This window comes from Salvelinus sp. IW2-2015, linkage group LG19, assembly GCF_002910315.2.
Source record: "Salvelinus sp. IW2-2015 linkage group LG19, ASM291031v2, whole genome shotgun sequence".
Classification (NCBI taxonomy): Eukaryota; Metazoa; Chordata; class Actinopteri; order Salmoniformes; family Salmonidae; genus Salvelinus; species Salvelinus sp. IW2-2015.
Window position 1 is genome coordinate 31,608,645 of NC_036859.1, and position 18,302 is coordinate 31,626,946.

General features: G+C 41.5%; 2 protein-coding genes across 2 annotated transcripts in view; one reads left to right on the plus strand and one right to left on the minus strand.

Moving 5' to 3' along the window:
• Positions 1-3,058, plus strand: part of zgc:154006 (Occludin_ELL domain-containing protein) — a 41,981-nt gene extending 38,923 nt beyond the window's left edge. Inside the window, exon 13 of the mRNA XM_070449039.1 lies at positions 246-3,058. Coding sequence (XP_070305140.1) covers positions 246-347 — 102 coding nt within the window. The 3' untranslated portion in view covers positions 348-3,058. The remainder of the gene's footprint in view (positions 1-245) is intronic.
• The window catches only part of LOC111979699 (nuclear receptor subfamily 2 group F member 6), a 23,194-nt gene continuing 6,077 nt past the window's right edge, over positions 1,186-18,302 (minus strand). Inside the window, exons 4-5 of the mRNA XM_070448964.1 lie at positions 10,863-11,438; positions 1,186-3,810 (exon numbers count right to left, since the gene is read on the minus strand). Coding sequence (XP_070305065.1) covers positions 3,536-3,810; positions 10,863-11,438 — 851 coding nt within the window. The 3' untranslated portion in view covers positions 1,186-3,535. The remainder of the gene's footprint in view (positions 3,811-10,862; positions 11,439-18,302) is intronic.

The window sequence follows — 18,302 nt, forward strand, 5'->3', positions numbered from 1 at the left end:
ATAATCATCAATAATTACTCACTCCCTATACGTCTCCTTTGTCCATTTTTTTTAGGAACAATTATTTAATTTTGGGAGGTATTAACTTTATAATATTATGTAATTTATAAATATATTATAATTGAGTATATTATATAATGTGTATTATGTAATGATATTATTCACTGACTGTATCTTGACCAATTGATATATAATTGTAAATGTTTGATATCTAAGGTCTGTAGTGTTGCATTTCTCCTCTGCAGACAGCAGACTATCATGCCAAGAAGCAGCGAAGCAAAGACCTGAGACAGAACCTATTCCACATCAAGCGCCTAGTGAAGAACTATGACAATGGCCTTTGTTGAAGCAGCCTGGGTCTGCTGTACCATCCACAACTACTCCATACAGCAGACTATATGGTACCAGTCCAGCAGTTCTCGACAAAAGACACCWACACATGCTCTTATGGGATATTGTTTGATGGTGAACAATAGTAACTTTGACTGTTGCTGCTTCACACAGGTTCAAAAGGCAACAGTTGAATGGACTTACAATAGGTAGATGTAGATTATGAGGTTGAAACAACCACATTGAACGTGTATGTTAAGGGAAACCTTTGACTTGAGGTGAATGTTTGTTGTRGGGCATGATTGAGACATTTTCGTGATTCATTCTGTTACATTTTTTACTATGGATTCTTATGCTTTGAAAGAGATGTAATATTCCTGTGTAATCTTTTTCTGTTTTGTTGTTTTATAATTGTTATACTGATCTGTTCTTGTCTCTTTTGTCTGCTCTGTGTAACATTGCAAAAGTATGTTTTCACCGATTATTAACTACAAAAAAGTATGCATTCTAATATTCTAACTTTAATGTATTTAATGAAGAATAACAACTTACATATTTTAGAATGAAATATACAATTATTGTAGAATATTATGTCTTGCAATGTGATCATGCAGTACATKAGTAGTTTTTCTTTGAAGAGAGTCTGATGCAAATTCAACAGGTTTGTTGATCAATTAGTCTTCCCATGGTTTATACATTGTTTTCAGACATTAATAAATGATGTAATGCAATGTATTACATCTCTTAAGGGTGTACTTTACAGTAGTAATTTCTGAGTACAAAAATATTGCCMACGTCTAACTGACATTCTTATGGATGTAACTGACTAGGGAAAGAAACCACAGACTCACCATGTCATTTTGGCCTTTTAATAATGCTTTCATACACAAACAATTCCAAAACTAAAGAACTCAGCAACAACAGTAAAAGATAGTAAAACATKAATAATAGTACATTTATCTTTTGTCATTTTTCTGGGTGATATGGTGTTTGAGTGAGTCAGTGGGTGAGTAAGGATATGCCACATCTTTTTGAAAGGCATGAGGTAATTCCTAGTCACCTATAGGCTATTGGACCTATTCTCAGTCTCTCACAGGTAGTGTGATGTTTTGGGATCGTAGCCTCCAAGCGCAGTCCCATTGCCATACAGCCATGACAATAAACTCCCATATCACCTAAGTGTTGTACAGTTAGCTCCTAGGATGCATTGCTTTGTGATGGGAACAGAATTGGCTCAGGAGTAGCCTCTTGTTCTGCACCAGTGTCATTTTCACCACCATGGAGAGACACGTCTTTTTTAACACATCTCAAAGGATGGTAGAGGTATTTTTACATAAAATATTAAGGTTTTTAAAAAAGAACCTGTGAACTCAACATTAAAAAAAATAACTTTACTATCCAATCCCATTTGGTAGAGATGAAAAACCTCAAAAAAAGCAAAAACAACATTGTGACATGCAGCAAGACAACATGGCCTAAAAAAAAATGATTATACCATCAACACCATTTAAGCCTTTGGTTCCCTACATTTACAATATGTACACTTCTTATAGCTTGTAAAGTAAAATAGGTTTTTGATGTGATTTATTTTTAAAGTACCAACAGCATTTGCTCTTTGTTTTCAGTATGGTCATAGGTCATAGGTGAACCATTTGGCCACAACCTTTTYGATTACATACTTTTTTGTTTCAACAATCAGCCTGTCACTCATATCAGCTGCATTCGTCATTGTAGTTAAAATATCAGTCCGTATTGAAAAAACAGTGTTGATTTGAAAGAATATGTCCAGATGAATGATCTACTCTGCAGTGTCCTAATTCATACTGAATATTGAAAAAGCAGTCATTGAAAAGAAGGCGGTTTGTGGTGAACAACAATGACAGAGAGGTTGCCTTAAGAAGAAATCAATCGATAGCATTCTGTTGTCTTGTGCGGTATCAATCCATATTCATTTAACTGTGGCTTTTTAAAAGTTGCCCAATGCAACAATTAAGATMCCTATGAGTGATACATGGAAACAGTCATTGAGTCCATCTGTAAGTATCTCCACTTCATCTGCCTGGCTGATCTACTAGTTCAAATATCAAATCTTTAACCTCTTCAAGGACAATGACGTTTTTGGTGAAATAATAAAGATAATAAACGATAAAGATTTTAGTGTAATTTCTTGTTCAAGGTTCATTTCAGCCCCTAGCACCTTCCCGTTTCCTCCTATCAAGTTTGTGTTCGCATATCTGAAGGGATAGGAGTGAGAAATATGGTGGAGGACCATCTAAGTTAGGTGAAGACCCTTCAGTGAAGAGGCTTGTTTATAGTCCTTCTATCGACATGTCTGTAGAAAGTTGTCGCAGTGACATCATGAGCATTCAATTGTCGTCCAACATCAAACTTGTCATTGTCGACCACGTCTTAACTTTAGCAAATTTGYATKAATCATTACAGGAAAATAAACTCAACAAGATGATTATTTACAAGGTAATTGAAAGCTAGCTAGCTAATTAAAGAAAATAGCTTATGGTTGTGAGCGTGATGAAATAAAAGCAGGGCATTCTACCAAAGAATTGGAGAACTTGTGCACTGTCTTGTTACTGTCTCAGTCAGGTAACCATGACAACGGATGCTGCGACAGGGTCAACGTTGAACTTTAATGCGTCACCGACAAGGAAACCAACAGCCGCAGTAACAGCTCTATACACCCGAGTATAAATWAAATGTTGTTTTGACCAGAGACCCTTGTTGCGTTCTATTTGTCTATAGACATGTCGTTAGACCAAGTATAAACCAGCCTTAAGGAACAGAATGGAACAGACTAATAGCTCCATAATACAGGTTTTCTACCAGAATTCCAATGTCTGATGTAGACGTCGACAGTCATTGCACCGAAGGCAATGAGATGTGGAAAATGAGACAAGGTTCCAGTGACCTCTATTGGCAGGACAGTAATGTCTGTATGTAAGGTGTCCCTAGTCACTATGGCATGCGGATGGCATGGCTGACTCAGGTCGCCATAACGGGGCACAGCAGGTGTGCTGGCAATAGACCCAGCTGGCACTAGGCTGGTATGGAGAGCTCAGTTCATGGAGACAGTACAGTATGTATGATGTCCAGCTGGCGCTAGCATAGGATCACACAGATGGATCATGATGATTCAGAGGAACCTGTGGTCCTTGTCGTCACTGCACAGAAGGAGACCTAMTTTTGGGGGTTACTGACCAGGGACGTAGGGCCAGCTGATGGAGCTTCCGGAGAGCTGCATGTCGCGGATGAGCGTCTCAATGGGTGTCTTTCCCACCAGACGCATGAAGAAGAGCTGGGAGATGAGGTTGGCAGGCACGGCACGGAGGGCGGGCAGGCGGAGGAGCAAGCGGCCGAAGCGCTGCGGCTGACCTGGGTACTGCATCCGCTCATATTCTGTCAGAGCCACCTGGGCCTTCTCCTGCAGAGACTCCACGTGGACCGGGTCTGTCAGCCCACACGCATCTGAGAGGGAAGGAGGGAGTGACAGAGACTTGAGGTGAGTAGAGTGGGAGGGAGCAGTACTTAACTGAGACGGGAACCTACATACAGAATTCTGTTTGGCACCAAMAAAWAAAAAWAAAAAACTCTGACCAAAAACAAAGAAAAGGTCAGGTTGTACCTTCTCTGTTCTCCTGTCTTCTACACATTGTATCATCTGTATGTTTTGTTGATGTAAGTCTTGATTTAGGTCATTTGAAGCAAAATAATGCACACAACTGTTGACATGTAAAAAAAATTACACTCTTTGGGTAAGTGTGCAATACAGACCTTTCAATTACAATATCCACTACAACACATTTTGGCCTGTGATTATACTCTGCACTTGTACTGTCATGCCAGGAGAGGGCGCCACTCTCCTCAAATCTACCAGTACACCTGTGTTCAGGTTTTGTCATTTGACCAGCAGGTGCTTTGGTATCCTTAGATAACATCAAGAGAAACACTGAGTGRACAAAACATTAGGATAATAATATTGAGTTGCACCCCGTTTTGTCCAGCCTCAATTCGTTGGGGCATGGACTACAAGGTATCAAAAGCATTCCACAGGGACGCTGGCCCATGTTGACGCCAATTGTGTCAAGTTGGCTGRATGTCCTTTGGGTGGTGGACCATTTTTGATACAGCGTGAAAACCTCAGCAGCGGTGGGCCTGGAACCTACTACCATGCCCCTTTCAWAGGCACTTCAATCTTTTGTCTAGTCCATTTACCCTCTGAATGACACACACAATCCATGTCTCAGTTGTCTCAAGGCTTGAATATCCTTCTTTAACCTGTCTCCTCCCCTTCATCTACACGGATTGAAGTGGATTTAACAAGTGACATCAATAAGGGATCATAGCTTTCACCTGGATTCACCTGGTTAGTCTATGCYATGGAAAGAGCAGGTGTTCCTAATGTTTTGTACACTCAGTGTCTATTTTCCCATTAGAAATGTTAAAGTCTCAGTATGTTAGTAAAAAAAGAAGAAAATTATTATGTAGKGTTGCAAAGCTAATGTAAATTTAACTAACTTTGGTAATTAACAGGTAATCTATGGTAATTTAGGTAATTTWTACTTTGAATAACYGTTACAAAAATTAATACTACATATGAATACATTTTGTATGTGTCAATTTGGTCCATGAGTTTGTAGTGGATAGACCATATGGTTCAAGAGAAAATAGCCTAATTAATGAAAATAAATCAACAATGKCATTATTTTCAATTAACTGCAATAACGTTTCACAACCGTTTTCACAAGTTTACCAGTTTGGTAGCCTTGCAGATGTGACCCACGTGACTCACAGCGCAGGGAGAGCTGTGACCAAACTGGTCTGGAAAGGAGGCCGTTTATTAATGCAATATTTGCTCCTGTARTATATTAGCACACTGAGGCAGGGATGAGGGYAGRRGAACAATCTKTATCAGAGGTCATGGGTCAAGTGCMAGTACMGAYGATCACATGTWCTAATTAGTAACAACGCCACCCTCAGGCATTCCAGGTACGTACATTTTCTTTACTCTAGGAGAGCTATGTAAGGATCTCCGTTGCTCTCTCATGCTTTTTTCAACAGGTTCTTCACAGTCTGAACTGCTGTCTCAGCTTGGCCRTTTGACTGTGGAAATCTAGGCCTCAACGTGACATGTTTGAACTCCCTGTTGRTAGAGAACTTTGACATTTCTTGACTCACCAACTGTCTTCCATTGTCGGAGCACAAAACGTTAGAAACCCAAGCCTTGCTGAGATCGACTTTAGTKYTGTAATGRTGTGTTTACTTGTTGTCCCACTGAGMTTGGAGATTTAGTAGTAATAGTAGAAATAGTAGATAGTCTGTGTCGTTGTAATGGAAGAGGTCCACTCCAACTTTGGCCCAAGCTCTCTCTGGAACTGGATGAGACATGAGTGGCTCTCTTTGGTTGTTGTTTTTGTGTTAGTTGCAGACTACACATTTTGTTACAATCTTCAATCTTCAATCACATTTTGTTACAATCTTCAATCTGTTAAGACATGCCTGGCCAGAACAGAACATCCTTGCTCGTTCCTTACATTTGACGACTCCCATGTGTGCTCCAGGAATTTTTATTTCTTCTCTCATTTTCTGAGGAACGACACGTTTTGAACTTCTGAACAGCAGTCCATCTGAGTATGTCAAGTCCTCTCTGAAGTTCCAGTAGTGCTGTATTTTCTTTGCAACTTTACCCCTCGTCTGGCCATCCTTTTTTAACTGTTTCTGTGACYAGTCTTAACTCTTCATCTTCTGCTGTTKCTGTTTTGAATTGCTGCAGTTTCTYTTCTGAAACAGGAAGTTGATGAGCAATGTAGTTAACATCCAGCTCACCATCCAGCAATTTCTTTATCTGTTCCTTCAGGTATGCTCGTCTCAGTGCATCTCCTTTCCTGGTTTGTCTGTCACATGTAGACTGTATCTCTGTAGTCTCATCAGCATTCTCTGCAGTCTGCCTGGTGCTTTCTGGAGCGACTTCTTGAAGATTGTTTCCAAGGGCTTGTGATCCGACTCCACCTGGATCTGGTTTCCATACAGGTGTTGATGAAACTTCTCGCAGCCATACACTAATCGCCAGTAGCTCTTTTTCAATTGGAGCGTATCTCTTTTGACAGTCTGAGGGATCTTGACCCGTATGCGATTGGCTGACCATCTTGCAGGATCACAGCTCCCAAGCCTTATGAACTTGCATCCACAGATAGTGTCACTGTGTTTTTTACATTGTAGTGCTTTAACACTGACRCATTACTGACAAGTGTTTTCAAGCTTTTGAAGGTTTGTTCCTGTGAAGACTCCCAGTGCCACTGAACGTCTCCTTCCAGCAGTTGTCTCAGTGGTGCGCTGACATGAGAGAGATTTGGGATGAACTTTGCGAGATACTTCAACATTCCCATGAACCTCTGAAGCACTGCTTTGTCCTCTGGTTCTGGCATTTCTTGTATWGCTCTGTCCTTTTTGGAGTCTGGTTTCAGGCCTTCTTTGCTTAACACATGTCCAATGTAGTGAATTTCTGTCATTCTGATTTTGCACTTGTCCTTATTCAGTTTCAAGTTGATGCTTCTCAGTCTGTCTAGTAGCAGTCTCAGTCTCCGGTCGTGCTGCTCTGTGTCATCACCCCAGACAAGAATATCATCCATGACGTTTACAACACCTTCCATAAAAATGCTGGGCGAGGCACCTCTGGAACACCTCTGGAGATGACACGATTCCAAAAACGGCAGTCTCTTGAATGAATACCTCCCAAACGGCRTATTGAACGTGTAGAGTCGGGAGCTCTCTTCATCCAGATTTGCCAGAATCCTTGGTTTGCATCAACTACTGAAAATACCTTGGCGATRGGCATTTCAGCAACTACCTCTTCAATGGTACGTAAAGGATAATGTTCTCTCTTGATGGCTTTGTTTAGATCCTGTGGGTCCATGCATACCCGTATTTTGTTTGGCCTCATGATTGTCACCAAGCTGTTTACCCATTCAGGAGGCTCAGTTTGACTGACGACGACATCCATGTTCTCCACGCGGTTCTGTGCTACAGCTACTTTTCTGGATGAGTTAACCACTGGTGTGACTTCTGCGTCTATTTGTATGTGATGAACTCATGGAACACATCCGAGACCTGTGAATACATCTTCATTTGCAAATGATCCATCTCTGTCCTTTGTTCAAGCTTGAATATTCTCTGTATTAAGCCCATTTGCAGACAAGCTGATCTTCCAAGTATTGCAGGTGCATCTTGTTCTATCACTTGACATTCCAGTTCAAACACTTTCTCTTTGTATTGACATTTRAGTGTATTCTTGCTTTTGGCTCCATCTGGTGGCCAGAATACGTCACTAGCTTGCAGTTGGATTTTTGCATGGAAACGTCCTTCACTTTCAGCGTTTTCAAGTCTCTCACGGACAGACGTTACACTCAGCTCCTGTATCCAGCTTAACAGTAAGTTTATGGTTGTTAATTTATAGTGTTTCTGTTCACTGCTCTTTCTCAGTATTTKTCTCATTGATATTCACTAGCTGAGCAACAAATTGTACTTCACTCAATTGTCCCAATGAACATGTCCTAATTTCCTGCTGTCATCTCCTTGTAAATCCCGTGAATCTTTTGTCTGTGTGCGTGAGGAGCACATTTTGGCGTAATGGATTTTTTCTGTGATATGCTTTGCATATCTGACCTTATGCTGGACACTTTTTTTGGTTCATATTTGTACCCTCAACGTGAGCATTGTCCCTGCAACTTCTCTTTTACTAGCTGGGCATTTTTTCCCAATTCTGTGTTTTCTTTTGCTCATGCACCTTAAGAACGGGCACCTCGACTTCATCATGAAGCATTTTCAGCTGGCTCTGGCTCACTTCACTAGCACGGCAAGTAATTTGCCTCGCACTTGGCCATTTGTGATTCCACACACAATTCTGTCCCGTATCAGTGACTCGGTAAATTGTTGAAACGTTTTTTTTTTTTAGATGAGTCAGTAAGCATCAATTGACTCTGTTTGTCCTTGGCTCTCGTGAAAAGATATTCATCAGGTACGTCAGATTTGTTCTTGGCTCACAGTACTTTCGGAAAAGCGCTTTTAATACATCCAAGTCATCTACATCATCGTCAAAAKCAAAAGTATTGTAATGAAACAGGGAGCAGGTCTCAAACCCTCGACCTTCTAGYCCGAAGTCCAGCACGCTATCGACTGTGCCTCAAAAGCATGCTCAAGCGGCAGAGTCGATATCCRTGCTTATAAACCCAGRGCCRTTACACTACTCCCTCCTTTCAAAGAGGGCGTCCTCGCGCTAGCTTGCAACTCTACGTCTTATAGGAACGCGCTCATTGGTCAAGCACACGCACTGTCGTGGATGCAAGGTCCGATCACTTCTGACACCAATGTAATGAAACAGCAGGGAGCAGGTCTTGAACCCTGGACCTTCTAGCCCGAAGTCCGGCGCGCTATCGACTGTGCCCCAAAAACATGCTCAAGCGGCAGAGTCGATATCCACACTTATAAACCCAGGGTCGTTACAGTATTGAATATCTTGATTGCATCATCTCTGGCTATGTGCAGGAATGTGGCACATTTCACTATTTCGRATTTCTCGGAGATGCCACTGGCGATTATATAAAGGTTGAATTAAAGGCTGGATCCACACGCTCCAATTTTCAGGTAGATTTCCCTCTAGGTTCAGAGTAGTTAGTGGTCTCATGTGTTCCATGTTTCAGAATGTTAAGCTTTCCTTTTAACACCACTGAGGCAGGGATGAGGGCAGGAGAACAATCTGTATCAGAGGTCATGGGTCAAGTGCAAGTACCGATGATCACATGTACTAATTAGTAACAGAGCCACCCTCAGACACGGCATGTTTTTTTATGTAACCTTTTATTTAACTAAGCAAGTCAGTTAAGAACAAATTCTTATTTACAATGATGGCCTACCCCAGCCAAACCCTAACCCGGACACACTGGGTCAATTGTGCGCCGCCTTATGGGACTCCCAATCATGGCCAGTTGTGATACAGCCTGGAATCCAACCAGTGTCTGTAGTGACGCCTCTCACCGAGATGCAGTGCCTTAGACCGCTGCGCCACTCTGGAGCCACATGTACGTACATACATGACAGTTCCGGAATTGTGCATCGGGCTTAATTGGTTCTCTTGATTGAGACCTCTCTCCTTGTTTGGATTTGAAAGTTATTTATTTTGGGTAAGATTGTATTGTATATATTGTATATATTTTTAAATAATACACATACAAACGACAGTATACAGACCCACACAAACCTTAGCTACATCACACCTGCCTAGACCCACATCTCCAGCGCCCGCATCACTCTCCGCCACATGGCCTCAAACKGCACCATTTTGTTTCTCTCAGTCTCCCATGCACTTTCAACAGTTAGTTAATAAAGCATTTGACCTTTCCATTGTGTTAAAGATGGAGGATTGGTTGATTTCCAGTTTAAGTATACGTTTTTTCAAGATGATTGACAAGAAATGTATCGTCCAACCCATCTGGTATCTCACTGAACCCTCATACGCCATGTCTTGATGCAGACAGAAGGATTTAAATGTACATTTACATTGTAATACTTCTGACAGACAACTTTCTTTTTAAGTCTTGATTCCAATAGTTGATCTATTTTTCTGAGATTGTCCGTTGGATAGGCTCTCTGTAAGGTTATGTATATCTTACCTATCATATCAGTAAAATATCTCAGTTGGTCAGTCCAAAATTGCTTTTGAATTCTGCCGTTGAAATAAATGTATTTCAGATTACCAAGTCATTTACSGTATCTATGCCTTTAGTTTTCATGGATTTAAATCCAACGATTGTAATGGAAAGGGGCGGCTCTCGGGGCTGTACATGTGGGTGTTTGACTGAGAAAGACACAGAGCCGAGACAACCAGTAAAAGCACAGCCACCTTGACTATCAACGCATTGTGCCGACAACATCAAAGAGGAATTTAGTGTTAGCCAGACTACCAGTTTGGCGCCAAAACATTTACAACAAAGAGATATTGACATGGTCAAATATGTGTGTACAAATATATATAAAGGATATGTCATTCCGAAACCCTCATATTAAACACCAATGGTATTTATAAAGTTGATGGTTTATATTTTGGATAATGTTTTACCGCTTTGTCAATCTATTTTTTTTGTTATTCTATTTTGTATTAGATATTATTTGATTATGTKATATATTTTACATGCGAAAAGGCCACACARAGGGCCAGAAATAATCTGAATTACCCAAAAGGCCACTCATTGTCATCTGATAAAATTACAAAGAACTTTGAGTTTCCAGTAATATACCCTCCCCTTGCAACCCTATACGCAAGTCAAACGTCCCATCATGCAAATCAAATGTTTGAATTTCTAAGTATGCACAGTAGCCAAAAGTCTCAACATGTAGCAGGTCAAAAAGTCAGGAATGTAGGCTGAAAGTCTGACATGCATGTTGTAAAGTCTCAGCGTGTCCCCCCAAAAATCTAAAACTAAATTATCTCAATCCACATAGTGAGAATAAAATAAAAAATAACTCACCTGGTGAGAAGAGGACGATGGCCTTGAGGCAGCTGTACTCGGCCGAGTCCACCTGGAGCCGAGTCAACTTGTCCACCTGGTTCTGGAACACCCTCACCTGGTCCATGAAGGACACCACTCGCTCGGCCGACATGGGCGAGGAGTGGAAGCCCGCCGCGGCCAGCAGCGGGGCCATGTGGAGGGGCAGGGCRGACTGGGCTGCGTTCAGAATGAACAACTCGCTCCAACTCAACCTGAGCAGAGCCACCTGCTCTGACACAGGCAGCTCTGGGAAGTAGGGGATGTTCCTGGCCCACTCGATGGTGCTGAAGAGCAGTCTGGCTGCCAGCTCGCAGATGTTGTCAATGCCCATAACGGCCCCGCCTGCGCCGGTGGCCTGGCCCTGTTGGTTGTACTGGTGGCCGTAGCGGCTGCTGGGGTAGGGCTCGGCACGCAGCAGCTGGGAGATTAGCTCTGACACGGGCTGCCCACCATTGTTGTTGTAGAAATCGGCCCCTCCTACGCCACTACCACCACCTACTGGGGTGCCCGTGGGGCTGAGGCTGGAGTGTGAGGGGGGGATACGTCCGCGCTGAACTGCTGGGGTGGGGATGGAGGCACAAAGGGGGAGGGGTATGGGTTGGGGTTGGGGTTGGAGTTAAGAAGGTGCAGGGAGATGGGGAGGACGGAAGTGATTAGGATTTGGGGTGAAAAGTAGGGAGGGCAGGGGGGAGAAGTTGAAAATGAGTCAGGCATGCTCTCTTGCAGTAGGAGGTCTGGCAGATTATCAACAGACGGTCTTGACCAGATTAACACCATATAATTCCAGATTAAAGTGGCCACCATGGGGCACAGACAGATACCTAAATAACAATGGGCGAAACAGAGGACTCGCATTACTTGAGAATTCTCCAAGTGAATGTTAACTCGAGGAATAACACAAACACAGCAGAATTTTACATTAAAATATATTTTCCTCAAAGATGAATATTCCTCAGGAGGTGTTCATCTTTTACTATGCAAATATTTGTATTACCACAAGTGGGATAAAAGATGACTCTGGCCTTTGTGTTCATATTTATTGCTCTTAGAAAGAAACTTAAATCATTTCCCCTCATTGGGAGGATGAGAGGGTGGCTGTATCAAATACTGCTATGATGTTTCCAGCCATAGTTAACCTCCTAAATGCTTCCAGCCATAGTTAAGGTATTAAATGCTTCCAGCCATAGTTAAGGTATTAAATATTCCCAGCCATAGTTAAGGTATTAAATGCTTCCAGCCATAGTTAACCCATTAAATGCTTCCAGCCATAGTTAACCTATTAAATGCTTCCAGCCATAGTTAACCTATTAAATATTCCCAGCCATAGTTAAGGTATTAAATGCTTCCAGCCATAGTTAACCCATTAAATGCTTCCAGCCATAGTTAACCCATTAAATGCTTCCAGCCATAGTTAACCTATTAAATGTTTCCAGCCATAGTTAAGGTATAAAATGCTTCCAGCCATAGTTAAGGTATTAAATATTCCCAACTATACAGTTGAAGTCGGAAGTTTACATACACTTAGGTTGGAGTCATTAAAACTTGTTTTTCAACCACTCCACAGATTTCTTGTTAACAAACTATAGTTTTGGAAGTCGGTTAGGACGTCTACTTTGTGCATGACAAGTAATTTTTCCAACATTGTTTACAGACAGATACTTCACTTATAATCACAATTCCAGTGGGTCAGAAGTTTACATGCACTAAGTTGACTGTGCCTTTAAACAGCTTGGAAAATTGCAGAAAATGATGTCATGGCTTTAGAAGCTTCTGATAAACTAATTGACATCATTTGAGTCAATTGGAGGTGTACCTGTGGATGTATTTCAAGGCCTACCTTCAAACTCATTGCCTCTTTGCTTAACATCAGGGAAAATCTAAAGAAATCTCAGAAAAAAAGACCTCAGAAATGAAATTGTAGACTCCACAAGTTGGTTAATCCTTGGGAGCAATTTCCAAACGCCTGAGGTACCACGTTCATCTGTACAAACAATAGTACACAAGTATAAACACCATGGGACCAAACAGCCTTCATACCGCTCAGGAAGGAGATGCGTTCTGTCTGAACATACTTTGGTGCGAAAAGTGCAAATCAATGCCCAGAACAACAGCAAAGACCTTGTGAAGATGCTGGAGGAGACAGGTACAAAAGTATCTATTCCACAGTAAAAGAGTCCTATATCGACATAACCTGAAAGGCCGCTCAGACAGGAAGAAGCCACTGCTCCAAACCGCCCATTAAAAAACACAGACCTAGGGCTTTGCCAACTGCACATGTGGACAAAGATCGTACTTTTTGGAGAAGTGTCCTCTGGTCTGATGAAACAAAAATGAACTGTTGGCCATAATGACCATCGTTATGTTTGGAGAAAAATGGGAGGCTTGCAAGCCGAAGAACACCATCCAACCGTGAAGCGCAGGGGTGGCAGCATCATATTGGTGGGGGTGCTTTGCTGGCAGGAGGGACTGGTGCACTTCACAAAGGAAGGAAAATTATGCGGAAGGAAAATTATGTGGATATATAGATGCAACATCTCAGACATCAGTCTGGAAGTTAAAGCTTGGTCGCAAAAGGGGTCTTCCAAATGGACAATGACCCCAAGTACAACTTCCAAATTATGGCAAATGACCAAGGACACACAAGTTAAGGTATTGGAGTGGCCATCCAAAGCCCTGACCTCAATCCCATAGAAAATGTGTGGCAGAACTGAAAAAGCGTGTGCGAGCAAGGAGGCTACAAACCTGACTCAGTTACACCAGCTCTGTGAGGAGGAATGGGCCAAAATTCACCAACTTATTGTGGGAAGCATGTGGAAGGCTACCCGAAACGTTTGACCCAAGTTTAAGAATTTTAAGGCAATCTTACCAAATACTAATTGAGTGTATGTAAACTTCTGACCCACTGGGAATGTGATTAAAGAATAAAAGCTGAAATAAATCATTCTCTCTACTATTTATTGTCACGTTCGTTGATGGAATGAGGAGACAAGGTGCAGCGTTTAGGCGAACATCTTACTTTTATTTAAAATGAAACACCGAAAACCAAAAAATACAAAAACGACCGTAAAGTTCTGCAGGCTACACAGCAACTATACAAAATCAATACAAAATCAAGATCACAATCTAAGGTGGGAAAAAGGGCTGCCTAAGTATGATCCCAATCAGAGACAATGATAAACAGCTGCCTCTGATTGGAAACCATACTAGGCCAACAAAGAAATCACCGAACAAGATCGACATTACACCTGACTAACAAATACGAGAATAAAAAAGGCTCTCTAAGGTCAGGCGTTGACAATTATTCTGAACATTTCACATTCTTAAAATAAAGTGGTGATCCAACCTGACCTAAGACAGGGAATTTTTACATGGATTAAATGTCAGGAGTTTTGAAAAAACTGAGTTTAAATGTATTTTGGCTAAGGTGTATGTACATTCCCACTTCAACTGTAGTTAACGTATTAGCCATCGGCGTGAGTAATTTGGACCTTGAAAGGGAAAAAGTCATCAAATAATTAGATCTGAAGAGGCAAGCATTCAAGCAGTTTTCTCTAGTTCTCTGCAACCGCCCAAATAAGTCATGTGGGCTACATACTCAATTGTGGAACTTTCAGGCTACGCTCTTTATCATACAATAATGCCTCATAATCTCCCATGCATAGGGATACTGATAATTTTACTTAGGCTCAATAGGCCTAAGCAGTGTAAGATACGGCAACCAGGGTACGGTGGAACCACTACCATACAGATGGTATGTAATATTCTAATCAATAGACTATGGAAAACACTAACCAACCACTGCATATACAGGGGCTTCAATCACCTGGGACTTACAGACAACAGTGAGGTATAGACAGAACAGATGTGTGTGAAAGACTGGTGCGAACAGGGCCGCAGGTGGCTTGTTCCTTTGTAAGTCCCAGTCGCTCACCGCAGGCACTAGAATTTAGATGACAAAGGACAGCGGCAATGGAGCCTGCATGGCTGCAAGCATGATACGGGCCAGTGTAGTTGTTATGTGACAACACTATAGGTCAATGTAATTGGTAAAAAAAAAAGACAATTTAAAACAATTGTTTTTTTTAGAAACTCACATTTGGGCTATGGAACACAGTCCTATGCTTGGAGTTCATGTCTTTGAACTCTCCATGTCAGAAATACTACTGATATTCTGCATAGAATAACATACAAACACTACCAAAAGGAAGGTTCTACTGTATGTGGACAGGAATAAGTACAATAACAAAAAGGAAACGTCCTACTGTATGTGGAAGGTAAGTCATAACAAAAGGAAGGTCCATACTGTATGTGGACAGGATAAGTAGCATCAACAATAAGGAGGAGTCCACTGTATGTGGGACAGGATAAGTACATAATAAAGAGAATCCTACCTGTATTGGAACAGATAGAGTGCATAATAAAGGAGAGGTCCTACTGTATGTTGGAAGCGGATAAGTACATTACATAAAGAGAAGGATCCTACTGTACTGTGAAGATAAGCTGCATAGATAAAGGTAAGGTCTAACTGTATGGACAGGATAAGTACATAGATAAAAGGAAAGGTCTACTGTATGTGAACAGGATGAGTACATAGATAAAAGGAAGATCCTACTGTATGGTGAAGCAGGATAAGTCATGAAAAGGAAGGTCCTACTGTATGTGAACAGGATAAGTGCTGGATAAAGGAAGTCCTAACTGTAATGTGAACAGGATAAGTACATAGATAAGGAAGTCCTACTGTATGTGGACGGATAATACCTTCTTTGCGCATCGCCAGCACGCGAAAAGACACTCTTCTCAAGGCGGCAGTACTGGCACTGGTTGCGGTGAATGTTTTGGTCGGATCTGGCACTCTCGATTCGACCTGAAATTAGCTATGGAACATGTCATGCCAATCGCACACAGCAATGAATAATGACATTTAGCTTTTGCTGACACTTCTTACAGCTTACAAACCCTTGGCAAAAATCTATAGTAGCGCATGTGTTGCTATCACTTTAATGGAGAAAGGTCCACCTTAATTGATAGAAAACATTTGGGCAGGCAGTTGTGAGTTACCAACTGCTGGGTTGCATAACGTATCTAGAGGGTAGATGTAGAAAGTTTGAAGCATAAAAACATGATGCGAGACCAAAATTTAAGCTTTATTTAAATATACTTCTAGTATCTGCTGATTTACAGACCCGATTTATATACAGTGTTTTTATGGGCCCACACTGTCTTTCTTAGATGATCCATGGCATTAATATTGTATTCATGCTCAATGATTTTTTACTATGGGCAGAGTGGCTGATGTAGGGATGACTAGACCACAGTGGGCGAAACTCATTATCTCATTCGAGGATAGTTGACAGACAACGTATGCATTTGTTATGACATCTTCTTGACATGGAGGAAACAATGTTAAATCAATAAATATCACACCGCATACACTACAAAATATCACAATGCAGGTTGAAGTCAATACATTATATATATATAGAGGTGTCTCTTCAACCCATCTTGATTGTTACTAATAATATTGACAATCAGATGTTGCCTATAAGCATGCTGAGTTTTTCATACCATTTTTTAAGTCAGCTTATTTCTTCAGATACCTTTTATTTCATATACGGCAGCACAGTTAAAGAAAAATCCACTCAAAAATATGTTTTGGTTGAAACGAAAATCACTGTTAATACGTCACAAAATGTTTTTTGCAGTCAGTTGTCAGATACTGGACTTTCAAGAAGCAAAGTTTCACCGGCCACATCATTGATGATGACGCACAATGCTTATATGATGATGTGACCGGTGACACTTTGCTTCTTTGAAAGTCCAGCATCTTGAAAAACAATGACTGTTGACCTGCAAAATTTTGGGACTGTATCACAGTGGACTAATTAAAGAAATACAGAAGGGAGATGGTTTTTTTGGTGTATTTTTCCTTTAAGTGAGTGGATACTCACATCCAGTAAACACACTGCTGTGGGGATTGTAACCGCTCTGCACAAAGAGTCAACTTGTATTAATGGCATGATCACTCTAGCTATTTGATCATTCTCGGCTTACAGATGGGATATTGATAAAGACAATAAGGAATCAGAAATAAGGCTATCATAAGAATTGACGACGGGTGTTACAGTTTTGGTAGGAAGAGGTGAATTCCGACGTTTACATGTAATAGCTTATTATATATTATCCATCCATTTTGAGAATCATCACATATACAATTATCCATGAGTCTCACCTGCAGGTATTAGTTGAGGTTGGCGGCGGATGCTCTTTGAGAAGCTCTTGCAGCCTCGCCGGTGAACACACCGTAGTGCTTCCCGCTGGACTTGTCCACAATCCACCAGTCCACCTACACACGCCTTGTCCTCGTCCCCGGACCTCCATGTCGGCTGCCCCGGCCTGGGGCGAACCGTACCTCCTCTCTCCCTCCGATAGCCCTTCTCCCGCAGCCCGTTTGGTGCCCCCGTTGGATCTCCCGCCCCCCAACTCACCATGGCCATCGCTTGGTTAGCAGACACGAGAAGGAATGGGGAGACAGCAACGATTTTTGTTTTGCTGCTGTCTCAACTTTTTGATTTCCTTTGTGCCCTCTGTTCAGAGTTCAAGATTTGGAGATTCTCTGCCTTTTCATAAAATGTCTCTTTTGGTTTTTTGGTCCTCAAAAGTGGGTCAGAAACAAATAGTCAAAGGTTAGAAAATTACCCACACCTCTTTAATGCCGGTATATAATGGGTTTAAAAATTGTATGGTGTAAGAATGTTTGGTTCAAAACAAACACTCGAGCTGTTTTGTCTCCTCCCTTCCACTATGACCTGGAACTTGTTTTGCCTTTCCACTGAAACTTTTGTTTTGGCCCCATGCCCAGTTTTCTTCTTTTCCTTTATTCAATTATCCCACTCTTTTTGTGTTTTTTTGTATCGTATTTATTTGGCCCCAAGTCCTTCGAGCGCTGTCTTCTAGAGGACCTTGCCTGTTCAGTCTAATGGTTTAAACCACTTCAGCCAAGAGAAGAACCTTTCACAGGAAACAATTCATCAAACCAACATTTTCCAAAAGAGATCCATAAACAACAACAACTCGCATTTTGCACCATGATTCCCGAGGAAATAATCTCTCTCAGCTCGAATCTTCTCTGCCTGCTCCATCTAGAACAATAATGGTGAAACAGGACCGCGCTAGCCTGGAGCAGTGGCCACCCCTCGAAAACTGTTCATGCAGTTACTCTTCTCGTGTATGTGGAGTCCTGCTGCTTTCTGCAATCTTTTACTTCTTATCTGGCATTAGAGAGATAATAATAAAAAGCCTTGTATTGTATGCTTACAGTTGTCAAGTATATTCATCTAATGATGTCCCCAACGTCTTCTTTAGCTAGATCCCCTTACAGCCATGGAGAGGAGGGTACAGACAGAGAGACAGAGACAGAGA